The sequence below is a fragment of the Panthera tigris genome, chromosome A1, assembly GCF_018350195.1.
Source record: "Panthera tigris isolate Pti1 chromosome A1, P.tigris_Pti1_mat1.1, whole genome shotgun sequence".
In the NCBI taxonomy this organism is placed as follows: Eukaryota; Metazoa; Chordata; class Mammalia; order Carnivora; family Felidae; genus Panthera; species Panthera tigris.
In genome coordinates, this window is record NC_056660.1 from 69,896,276 (window position 1) to 69,908,823 (window position 12,548).

General features: G+C 40.1%; 1 protein-coding gene across 2 annotated transcripts in view; it reads left to right on the top strand.

The window, feature by feature from the left end:
• The window catches only part of UBAC2 (UBA domain containing 2), a 167,125-nt gene that overhangs the window by 103,044 nt on the left and 51,533 nt on the right, over positions 1-12,548 (top strand). For both annotated transcript variants that reach the window (XM_042979639.1, XM_007098408.3), the window contains exons 5-6: positions 4,996-5,119; positions 9,167-9,214. In XM_042979639.1, the coding sequence (XP_042835573.1) occupies positions 4,996-5,119; positions 9,167-9,214 (172 nt within the window). The remainder of the gene's footprint in view (positions 1-4,995; positions 5,120-9,166; positions 9,215-12,548) is intronic.

The window sequence follows — 12,548 nt, forward strand, 5'->3', positions numbered from 1 at the left end:
TAGAGGATAAATAAGTCACACAGCAGATTAGGAGCTTATAGGTGCTGTGGGGAAAGGAAATAGAGAATGCAGAGTGGGGATGGGTCTGTGAGGTGGGGTAAGGGGTGCACTTTAGAATGAGGCAGCCAAGAAGGGCCTCTCTGAGAAGGAGCTCTTTGAGTAAAGACCGGAAGGGTGTGAGGGAGTAAATGGCACCACGTCTATGGGAAGGTGGCCAGGACAGGCACGCACCCTGGAGCACCAAGTGCCTGCTGGTGCCGGAGTGAGACATACCTTGTCCAGCATGGCTGGGACAGGGACAGCGAGTGGTGGGGAGGTCAAGTACAAGTAGGAGTAGAAGACCAAGTCTGAGATCTGGAATGCAGGGCCATGTAGGTCTTTGTAAAGGCTTGGGCTTTTACTCTTGTCTGGGGACTCACTGGAGGATTTTATGCCCAGGAGTGATTAACTTGCACTTTTTAACAGAAAGAATACACAGCTACTTAATCAACTTTGTTTGAGTTAAGTAAGTTGAATTGGAACAAAACAGTTTTTGTGTATTATTTAGAATGGCAGTTTAAATAAGTCTCTGTTGCAGAGATTAATTCTGAGAGGAAATGTGTAGCTCAGGGTCTGGCATGGAATAGGAAAGGAGGTCAATTAACATTTACTGGATGAGGAAGAGAAGAATTTTCTACACAACAACCAGAATATTCTTTCAGGAAAGACGACTACATATTTGCTTGGATTTGCTCTTGGACGTATGTCTCATTCAACTACAGTCACAAAGAGGAAGTTTGTTTATAGAAAGCTATTGCCAACATTTTAAGCTATTTCCTCTATTATTTTACATTTCAAAGCTTGAAATTTCATGGAGAATAAAATTATTTTCTCTTGTGGAATTAGTAAACTTTGCATCTTTGCTGAATAATTCTTAAGACTGCTGAGTGTGCAGAGTTGAGAGATCAGCAGAGGTGATGGTTACAAAGTAGATCAGATAGTTTTCGTTCCCTAACAAACCATTCTAAACCTGGTGATGGGGACGTGTAGGTGGTTCAGTTGGTTGAGCGTCAGACTCTTGATTTTGGCTCAGGTCATGATCCCAGGGTTGTGGGATCAAGCCCTATGTGGAGCCTGCCTAAGATTCTCTCCCTCTTTCTCCCTCTGCCCCTCTCCCCCATTTGCACACACTTTCTCTCTCAAAAATTAAAAAAAAAAAAAATTGAAAATTAAAAAATAAGTCTGTGTTCATTAAAATTGCTTTGTCGGTTTTTTTATAATCAGACAAATCTTGAGAGTCAATTATGTGTAAGGATTTACATTAGGTATTAGGAGGATGCAATGCTAAATAAAATATTGTGCTTTCTGACAATTTAATAGACTTTTTAAAACACTGTATAGTTAAAATGTGATCATAAAAATAAGCTCAAAATGCATTAGACCTGAATGTGAGGGCTGAAAGTATAAAACTCCTAGAAGACATAAGCAGTAACCTCTTTCACATAGGCCATACAAACTTTTTTCTAAATATGTCTTCTCAGGGAAGGGAAACAAAAGCAAAAATAAACTTTTGGGACTACACCAAAATAAACAGCTTTTGCACAGTGAAGGAAACCATCAATAAAACAATAAGGCAACCTACCAAATGGGAGAAGATCCTGCAAATGATTTATGTGATGAGGGGTTAATATCCAAAATATGTAAAGAACTTCTATAACACAACACCAAAAAGCCCCACAAATAATTCAATTTAAAAATGGACAGGGGCGCCTGGGTGGCGCAGTCGGTTGAGCGTCCGACTTCAGCCAGGTCACGATCTCGCGGTCCGTGAGTTCGAGCCCCGCGTCAGGCTCTGGGCTGATGGCTCGGAGCCTGGAGCCTGTTTCCGATTCTGTGTCTCCCTCTCTCTCTGCCCCTCCCCCGTTCATGCTCTGTCTCTCTCTGTCCCAAAAATAAATAAAAAAAAAAAAAACGTTAAAAATGGACAGACAACCTGAATAGACATTTTGCCAAAGAAGACCTACGAATAGCCAACAGACACATGAAAAGATGCTCAGTTGTCAGGGACATGCAAATCAAAACCACAATGAGATATCTTAATCTGTCAGAATGACTACAATCAAAAAGACAAGAAATAACAAGTGTTGGCAGGAATGTGGGGAAAAAAAAGAAAGCCCTAACCCTACCCTAGATCTGAGAAAGTGGCTTCCAGAACACACAAGAAGAAAAACTGAGAACCAGCCTAGTTATCCTGGAGAAGAACTGAAACAGTTAAGAATTGGTAGTATTTCTGTAAATGAGTGTGAAGGTAGACATAAATGCAGAAGGACTAATTAAATATCTGTTTAAAGAGTACTAGAGTATCAGCTGGGTAGATGGATGCCTAGTCTGTTCTCAACCCAGCAGAAGTCTGGGGTTTTAGTCTCTGGAGAGATCCCTGAACTGCAGAATACTAGGCATACCCTAACCCCTAACCCCTATCCCTAACACCCTAACCCTGATCCCCTGGAGAGGTCTCTGAACTGCAGGATACTAAGCACATGCCTTAATTCTAACCTTAACTCTAACCCTAGATAAAAAAGGGAGTACATATGATGAGCACTGAGTAATGTATAGAGATGTTGAATCACTGTATTGTACATCTGAAACTGCTACAACACCATATGTTAATTATACTACTTCAAATAAAAGTAAATAAAAAAGACTAGAATTATAGCCACTAGGTTATTCTTCTCATAATTACCATCCCATTTTGAAATAAATGATCATACAGCTGTTCAAGAATAAGGATTATTTTATGGCCCTCAATCGGATGAGGCTGCCATGCTATGCCAAGCACTGTGGCACATGCTGGAGGATCCAGGAAGGTGCATTTCCTTCCCTGCTATGGGAGGTACTCTGTCTAGGAGGAGAGCCAGATGAAGGAGGCATATATTTTTTTTAATGTTTATTTTTGACAGAGGGAGAAAGACAGAGCATGAGCGGGGGCGGGGCAGAGAGAGAGGGAGACACAGAATCTAAAGCAGGCTCCAGGCTCCACGCTATCAGCACAGAGCCCGATGCACGGCTTGAACTCACAGACTGCGAGATCATGACCTGAGCCGAAGTCGGATGCTCAACCAACTGAGCCACCCAGGCGCCCCATGAGTGAGGCATTTGAAGCCGATCCACTGTTCTGCCTACATACATTGGCTGCCCTGTCTCCATCGTCCTTCTTGCAAGACTGAGAAAGATTGCGTCTGTGTCTCCAGTCCTTATCCAGTGTCTGACACTTAGGTGCTCACTAGTTAGGGTTTTCCCTCTTCTAGTATTTGCTGTATTCTTGTAGATGCCTATAGATGCTGCTGCCATCTTTCAGATTTGTACTGTATGTTTGCTTTCACTCTGTTTTTGGAAGCAGAATTGAGAGGACAATGAGTGATTTTTTTTTTTTTTTAATGATCTCTATCAGAGAAGGGAAAATTTTGTGCAAGACGCCAAGAGCATTCTGTGTTTCCACAAAAGTGGAAATGAAAACGTTTCTTGCATTTTTTTTTTTTATGGTAAAGGTGTACTCATGCCACTCACCAAACACACAAAACAACAACAACAAAACTACAAAGGAAAAATAAAGGCTATATTGAGTCATTACGCCAAGCGTCTAATGATGAATGGGTGCGAGCGTGTTTCCAGACCACTCTCCTCATTCGTGTTCCCTGCCTAGCCCTTGCAGGAATGTGAGTGTGCAATCCTGGAGCTAGTTCCTGGAGGTTAGAGACTGCTTCTTACTCATAGACATAGATGGAGCTCCTGTAGCTGGGCTGCTGCCTCATGTAGTGCACAGGAGATTCACTAATTGACTGAAACAGTGAAACTGAGGGAGCCTGTAGGTCAGAGGAGGGAGCTTCGGGCTGCCCAGAGGAGCTGGAGTGGTGGCTACAGGAAAGAATTGGGCTGTCACGTGCCAGAAGTGTTTCCTAAGCAGAAAAGTAGAAAGGACATTTAGGTTGAAAGAATAACTTGTGTCAGTGAATAGTCAAAAGAGCCTACTGTGCCCCGGGAGCATCTTTGGGGGTTGAGATAGTGGGGAGGAGCCAGACTGGGTGAAGGGAGAGAAAGACTACACTACATTATACTAATAAGAAACTACACTTACAAGCACGAATTGGAGGGCGTTGCTATTTCATGCTAATATTCACATTTCCTCTTTGGATCTGGGGTGCCTGTGGAAGGATGGGTTTAAATAGGGGTGTGACATGATCAGTGTTATGTTTTGTGTGTCAACAGTGTTAAGAGATAGACTGGAGAGAAACAAGACTTTAATTAGAAAGACACTTCGTGACTTTTGAGTATGTCAAGTTGAAGGTATCAAATTGAGTTTCATAACCAAGGGGAAGGACAGGCTGACAGTTTGGGGACTCCATTTTCGTAATCCATGCCATGGAATGGCTCGAGACGATAACAAGGAGACACTGGAGTAAGAAGAGGCTATGGCGAGCCCTGGAGAAGGTAGAAGAAGAGTGGCAGGAGAAATCTGGGGGACCAGCAAGAACAGGTTTTAAGGTAGGGGGAAGAAGGGGTTTGAGGAAGGAAAGGTAGGAGTGGGAAGAGTGTCAAGCGCTGTGGTGATATAGTTGGACAGTGTGAGAGGAGACTTTGGGATGTGACCATGATAGATTACGTTTGTTGCTTTTGTGAAAATCTCTTTCATTAGATTTAAGTCATTCATGGGAAGAAAACACAGTGGCAACTTTAAATTTTCTCACAATGCCTGACAATTAGTAGATGCTGAACCACCTCTGCAATAGTTTTAGGAGAGTCAATAAGTGTTTAGATAGTTAGAGTTTTCATAAAGTGTTATATATTATATAAGTACAAATTATTTCAGATGTGATGCACATGTAGAATCTAGTTTGTATATCTAAGACCATGCTTTCAGATAGAAATAAGCAGTGTTGCTTCAAATATATATTTGCTATTCGTATTTTAAGTTGAGTATTATACTATAGTGATTTTTTTGTTTGTTTGTTTGCATAGCCTGGCACCTGTGTTTGCTCTGTTTGTACCATTTTACTGCTCCATACCGAGAGTCCAAGTGGCACAAATTCTGGGCCCATTGTCCATCACAAACAAGACATTGATTTATATATTGGGACTACAGGTATAGTATGCATTTTTATGTTCATGTTTCTTTAACCAGATCTTTTTTTTGGTATGGGGGGGATGTCTTTTTCTCATTTGATCTCCTTGAAAACAATGTTCTTTTCCCCATAAGTTTGGCTTCATGATCTATATCAAATGTTCAAAGGAAGTGTTACAGAACAAGAACATCAAGGTATATAATGTACTAGAATACTTTCATAGTCTTTAGAAATCTGATAAGAGCTTTCACTGTAATTTGTATCAGTGGAAAATATTTTAATTTCATTGTACAATTCCGTGTAAGTACCTTTTACAAATCACAGTATGAAGTGGAAACAAATGAGACCCGTCAAAAGGTGGAAAGTGGAAATTCACTGTCAAAATTAATGAGTACAGTGTTACAAATAGAGCGCTGAAGAAGAAACCAGACATGCCTTACCAACTTTATAACTTCTGTGCTGTATGGCCACTTTGCTAAGTGGTTTGATTCGAAGACCTTCGAGAGTTCCTATTGTTTGATCTAAATTGGAAAAGGTTATGTTCACCAATATCCAGTGCCATTGACCTACCTCTGCTGGGTTCCAGGCCAAGTGACAGAAGATAACACGATTTTCATTTTCTCCCTGTAATACTCCTCACTTTTCTTTCATTCTCAGAGCTTTTGATGTGAACTTTTATTCTGCTGTTCCCTGCAGCACCATGGCCTTTTGATCCACTGTTAATACTCATAACATTCCTTATCCCACATATATCAAACCGGATACTAGTGTCTCTGTCAAATGCCCTCCTCCCTCCCCTTTTAACCTTTGATATTTCCTCCAACCTGTCTAGCGTGCTGTCAGGTGTTATCAATGGTTCATCTGGGGTGAGTGTTTCCTCACCACTTTTACAACTGTTTCTCATGAAATGTATATTCTTCATCTCTCAGCCTGCATACAATTACTCTCCCTTATCCTTCCTAATGTATCACCTAATAGCACTTTTCTGCAGTTTATTCTTACTGCTAGGATTTGCGGTGGCAGTTTACTTTTTTAAAGATTTTAGTTTGTGGGTTTTTTTTTTTTTTTTTTTTTGAGCGAGAGAGAGAGAGAGTGAGGGAGAGGGGCAGAGAGAGAGAAAGAGAGAGAATCTTTAAAAAAAAAATGTGTATTTATTTTTGACAGACACAGAGTATGAGCGGGGGGAGGGGTAGAGAGTGAGAGGAAGACACAGAATCCGAAGCAGGCTCCAGACTCGGAGCTGTTAGCACAGGGCTCAATGTGGAGCTCAAACCCACGAACTGTGAGATCATGACCTGAGCTCAAGTCAGACACTCAACCGATTGAGCCACCCTGGTGCCCCATAGAGAGAGAGAGAATCTTAAGCAGGCTGCATGCCCAGTGCAGAGCCCAACATGGAGTTCAGTCTCAAGACCGTGAGATCATGACCTGAGCCAAAATCAAGAGTCAGATGCTTAACTGAGTGAGCCACCCACGCGCCCCGCATGTTTACTTTTTAAAAAGAGTTACAGCAGAAGGCAGAATGCGGTGATAGAAGAGTACCCTGGACCTGGGGCAGGAGACCCAAGTTCTAGTTTAGCAAGGAGATGAGACTTGGGTCAGTTTTGAAAACCCTCGGAGCCTCTTGTTGACTCTATAGTGCCTTATATAACTAAAGTTATAGAGCATCCTTGAGGGTGAAAAATGTTGTTTTATTAATTATGGTGTAGGCATTAAGTGGAGCATTATGGAAGGTCTTTGGAGCCAAGTGGACTTTGGTTTGATTACTTGTTTTGGTAGTTATTTGCTTTGTCACTTTTCTGAGCTTCCATTTGCCCATCCATAAAGTGGGGATGATAATGTCTATCTTACAAGGTTCCTTGAAGGATTAGAGATAATACTGTTGGTCGGTCAAGATAATCCAAACAGATAGTAAGAACTAAGTCATTTGGTTCCAATATTAATTAATAATTTCTGTCTCTATTGGTTTTTCTGAGATTGTGAATGTTCTCTTTTTCTTTTTTTCCTTTTTTTTTTTTTGGTGAGGTAGAAATTAGTATTGGGAAATAGAGGTGGAGATGCCTCATTGGCTTTTGATAACATCTAAAGTCCTTACCATAAATGGCATCCAGGGTTCTTTTTGCCTATTCAGTATCAACTCCCACCACTCCCCACCTTGATGTGAATGGGGACCCCTTTTTCTCCAAGTTTCTATTCTCTCCCTACCTCCCTCCTCCCTTGACCTTCACATATGTTTCTGTGTCTTTCTGTCTCCTGCATAACACTTTTTGAAGCCAGGGACATTGGATGAATGAATGAATGAATGAATGAATGAATGATTGATTGAATGATTTTAATTATTATCAGAAGAGCAAAAATGTTTCTGAAGGTATCAGATGGCTTGAGAGCCAGTCACGTAATGCCCTATGCTGGGGGCTGTGGAAGATAAAATGAAGTATGAGATGTAGCACCCTTATCCTCAAGGAGCCCAGCAGTGAGAAAAAACATACCTACTGTTAAAGCATGAGCAGACACAATTGGGACCAAACATGCAATAAGATGAGGGGCTTAAGAGTCCAAAGGAAATAATTTTTTATTGACGGAATTAATGATACGCTCTTCTTAACTCGTGTATGAGACATGACAGCTTGGAGGTCATGATCACTGGGCGGCAGAGCCAGACCTCTTGGGTACACTGCCAGCTCTCTGATCTTAGCAGGTTACTTAACCTCTCCGTTTTTATGATTAAAATAGAGTTAATAATAGAACTTACCTTGTAGGGTGATTAGGAGGATTCAATAACTTTAATATATGAAAAGCATTAAGATCGATGCTTGGCACATAGTAAGTGCTATGAAAGTGTTAGCTAAAAGCGAACAAACAAAAACAAAATAAAACAATGGCAAAAAAGTGTTAGCTATTTTATTATTCTTTATATTTTTAGAATAAAACTACAGAAAAATATTTTTCCACATAGTTTTCATCCTTTTTATTTTCAAAGTCGTTTACACTAGGTAAAAGGATTAAATTTTAGATCAAGGGATTAAATTTAAATTTGCAACCAGTGCTCCTTTCTCTGTAAGGTAGCACTAAGAACAAAATTTGTCAGCCTCCTTTTTGCCTATACTTTGTCTTCTCTTACCTTTGTATCTCTCTTCTGTTTATGTTTCTCTCTCTCTCTCTCTCTCTCTCTCTCTCTCTCTCTCTCTCTTTTTATAGATCCTTGATAAATGTGCAGAACTTTGAGATTTCCATTTAGCACAGTGTCTGTACTTAACCCCTGGTCATGCTTCTTTGTCTAGGAGCAGAAGTCCTCATACACCCAATATAATGGTATAAATATGAACAAACAGTAGGTTCTAGATCTTTCCCTTCTCACAGCAACACTTTGAATGTCTTACGACTTTTTTTTGTTTAACCTCAGCACAACTCTCCTATGTAAATGATTTGGAAAACAAAGGGAGAGATTTTATGAGGCTTAATTCTGATTACTTTTGCATGGATTAACTTCAGTGTCATTGTCTAGTTTGCTCTTCCCTGAGTGGTCTGGAATGAGAGGCACAGCAGGTAAGTCGAGCAGCCCTGGACATGCCTGTGTGCTCACACAAGTCGGCCCGTCCAAAATTAGAGTGACAGTGATGAGAAATTAAAATGAGAGAACTGTGGAAACTAATGTCACCTGCCATTACTCAGCACCAGGCATGGGATGGTGACTACGCATTTTGTATGTTGTTGATTGTAATAATTGCTTGGTATGTGGTATTTTGCTTTGTTTAAATCAATTAATGTCGATTTATAAATAAGAATATACTTGAATTTAACTTATTTTTCTTTGCACAGGAGTGGGTTAGGTGCAACCAGTCTATTTTAGGCTATGGGAAGGCTAAGAGCTTGGTTTAAAAAAAAGAAAAAGTATATCATTTTCTTTTGGATGACAGAATTGATACTTATTAATTTTCTACTTGTTTATATTAAGAGATATACAATTACTATTTAAATGGATATCACTGTAGTTACGTAAACAGAAGTATGCTGTGACTGGCGGTTGAATTTAATTTTTAGTTGCCTTTTTTTTTTTTCTTTTATAGCTTTTCACCTCTGGTTCCTACATCTGGATTATAGCCATAAGTGGACTTGTAAGTGTGATTTCCCTCCCCCTAAACTCACTTTTCTGAAGCAACTTTAGGGAAAATGTCACCTTTGGATTATGGGTATATTCACTGGTCTCCAACATTCTTTTAACTGTGTCAGCTCCGTCTCAGTGCTGCTTCCTTAGTAATGCAGAGGGGCCAGTTACATCAACAGTTAAGATGAAGGGGGCCAGTTTGTCTCAGTTTTCAAGGTAATTTTGATGAAAGTTTTAGCTGAGTTTCTTGTTAATTTTTTTTTTCAAAAAAATTTTTTTAGGGGCGCCTGGGTGGCTCAGTCGGTTAAGCGGCTGACTTCGGCTCAGGTCATGATCTCACGGTCCGTGAGTTCGAGCCCCGCGTCGGGCTCTGTGCTGACAGCTCAGAGCCCAGAGCCTGCTTCGGATTCTGTGTCTCCCTCTCTCTCTGACCCTCCCCTGTTCATGCTCTGTCTCTCTCTGTCTCCAAAATAAATAAACGTTAAAAAATTTAAAAAAAAAAAAAAAAAATTTTTTTAATTAATTAATTTATTTGAGACAGAGAGAGAACAAGCAGGGGAGGGGCAGAGAGAGAGGGAGACAGAGGATCCGAAGCGGGCTCTGTGCTGACAGAAGAGAGCCCAGTGCGGGGCTCGAACTCACAAACCTTGAGATCATGACTTGAGCCTAAGTTGGACACCTAACCGACTGAGCCACCCAGGCGCCCCTCAAATTTTTTTAAGTCTGTTTATTTGAGAGAGTGTGAGCAGGGGAGGGGCAGGGAGAGAGGAAGAGAGAGAATCAGAAACAGGCTCTGTACTGTCAGCGTGGAGCCCAATGCAGGGCTCGAATTCATAAACGGTGAGATCGTGACCTGAGCTGAAATCAAGAGTTGGACCTTTAACTGACTGAGTCACCCCAGTGCCCCTCTTGTTACTGTTTTTTAAAATTACCTTAGCAGTCGAACTCACAGTAGAAAAAAAATGACAGAAAAAATTGAAGTTGGACTTACTAAAAATAACCAGAGATGTTCTTGTTTTGTGAAGAGACATTGTCATGCAAGGGGAAAATAAGGCAAAATGGAAAGTCAGGTGGACTAGAACTGGCAGGAGAATCGTCTGGGTGGTGGCCAGAGAAGGCGGCAGAGATGAGCTGAAGGGTTTGGGCTGCGTCCTCACCTGTGCACTGGAATGGCTTCATCCCACCTGTCCCCTGCTGTGCTATTTTATCAAGCATTTGTCTTAAACTGTATTCATGAGATCTTTAAAAAGAAATCTAGAACGTGAAGTTGTTTTATTTTTCATCCATAACTTAAATTTGTACTCCCAAGCTTATATAAAAATAAGTTTGTAATAATTAGTGTGTATGGAATATAGTTTTAATTTTTTTCTTGGGGAAGATTGATGAAGAAGGGATTCATCGTGATATATATAGCATCACCGGGAAAGGATTTGGAAATAACCATGCACTCCCCTGCAGACTTTTTCGGTGTTATGATTTAGTCTTATTTCCTGGTGGGTGGGATTTGGGCCCCTGTGTTGTTACTTTAGACCTGCTCACCTCTCCTTCCTTTATGCACTCTGTACAGTTTCTTCTGTGTGCTCATTCTTTTCATTTACAATTTAGTCCTTCATTCTCCAGGCTGCCAGCCCACATCCTGAGGGTTGAAGTCACTTTGTTTTCGCCTCCAGAAATACCTGTCTCAGGCACCCAGATAACACAGGCCCACAGAGCTGACCTCCATTATGTGGTCTTCAAACCATCCAAGCCTCTTGTGTTCCTAAGACTTCATAGTGACTGGTGACAGTGTGGGATCAGACTGCATCTGTGGGGCATGGTCACCAAGCTGTCTCTTAATCTCCTAATCTCCTCCCACTTGAACTGTCAGTTTGATTAAAAGCTACTTCACTAGCCTGCAAACAATAGATAGTGCGATGCTCTCATAATGAGAGCAGCATGATGGTCTACTATTTCTTTCCTGATACATTTTGTTTCTTTTAGCAGCAAATGGTCTTGAGTCCTGTTTTCAGTATTTTCCTGAAGCATTCAAGAATTTGAGAAGTACCGGACTGACTATATGCTATTTCACTGTGCTGGTTTACTATTGATTGATTGGGTCATATTATCCAAACCCTTCTTTAATCACTCATTATGTGACATTTGTTTTGAAACGTTTCATTTTGTTTCTTTATTGTTTTCAGACTTCTGGTTTTAAATCAAGTGCTTGCTATCACCCCAGAAAGTTTCATTTTGTGGCATTCAGTGCTCTAGAATTGGAGGTTGCATTTTTTCATTTCTTTGTAGTCTTTTTAAAATCTAAAATATGCGTGTTGTGATCACAGTCTTTTCCACTACATGTTTAACAGGTAGTAGGTACTTGTTTAAATTTCTTACAGTTAAGTTTTTAATTCCAGTATAGTAAACATACAGTGTTATATTAGTTTGGGGTGTCTTGTCGTGATAAGAACTGTGTGATGTATGGAATTGTTGGATTTTTTCTTTTTAAGAGTCAGAAGTTTAACAAATTTTTAACATAAAAATCCCTTAAGAAGAGTAAATAGAGGGGCACCTGGGTGGCTCAGTCGGTTAAGCATCCGACTTCGGCTCAGGTCATGATCTCACGGTTCGTGGGTTTGACCCCTGTATCAGGCTCTCTGCTGTCAGCACAGAGCCTGCTTTGGATCCTCTGTCCCCCTCTATTTCTGCCCCTCCCCAGCTTGTGCTTTCTCTATCTCTGTCTCTCTCAAAAATAAATAAACTTTAAAAAAAAAGAGGAAGAAGAAGAGTAAATAGCATTGCACAGTATTTGGAATATAATTCCCAGAATTTAGCATTTAAACAGTCTACCTATTCATGAACACCTCTGAGCCCATTGAATTTTCACTTTTAACAGTAATTAATTCAGCCTATGTTGACCTACAATGAACACAAACCTGACAAATATTCATTTCAGTTTTGTTCTTCATTATTATTCCATCATAATTAGATGATATTATGTTTATTTACAGTGATTAACATCAGTGATAATCATAGCCAGTGTTTCTTTCCTTCATGCCTTACAGTAATGTTGGTGCTTGTATTGAATTTAATGAATATTTTATTTCTGACTTTTTCCAAAAAAACATGTTTTTATTATGAAACATTAATATAATATAGTATACTTTAGATACGGATAATTATAAAGGATATTAAAATTATTTGTGAATGTTCGGTTTACACATTACTTGATTATAGAATCAGGGTCTGAGATTCACAAAGCCACAGCTTGTCCCAGATGTCTGTTGCTCAACGTGACTTCTCTCCCATGTATATCAAGTGACTTCCCTTTTTTTTTTTTTCTTAATCCTACATCAAATGCTAAAAAA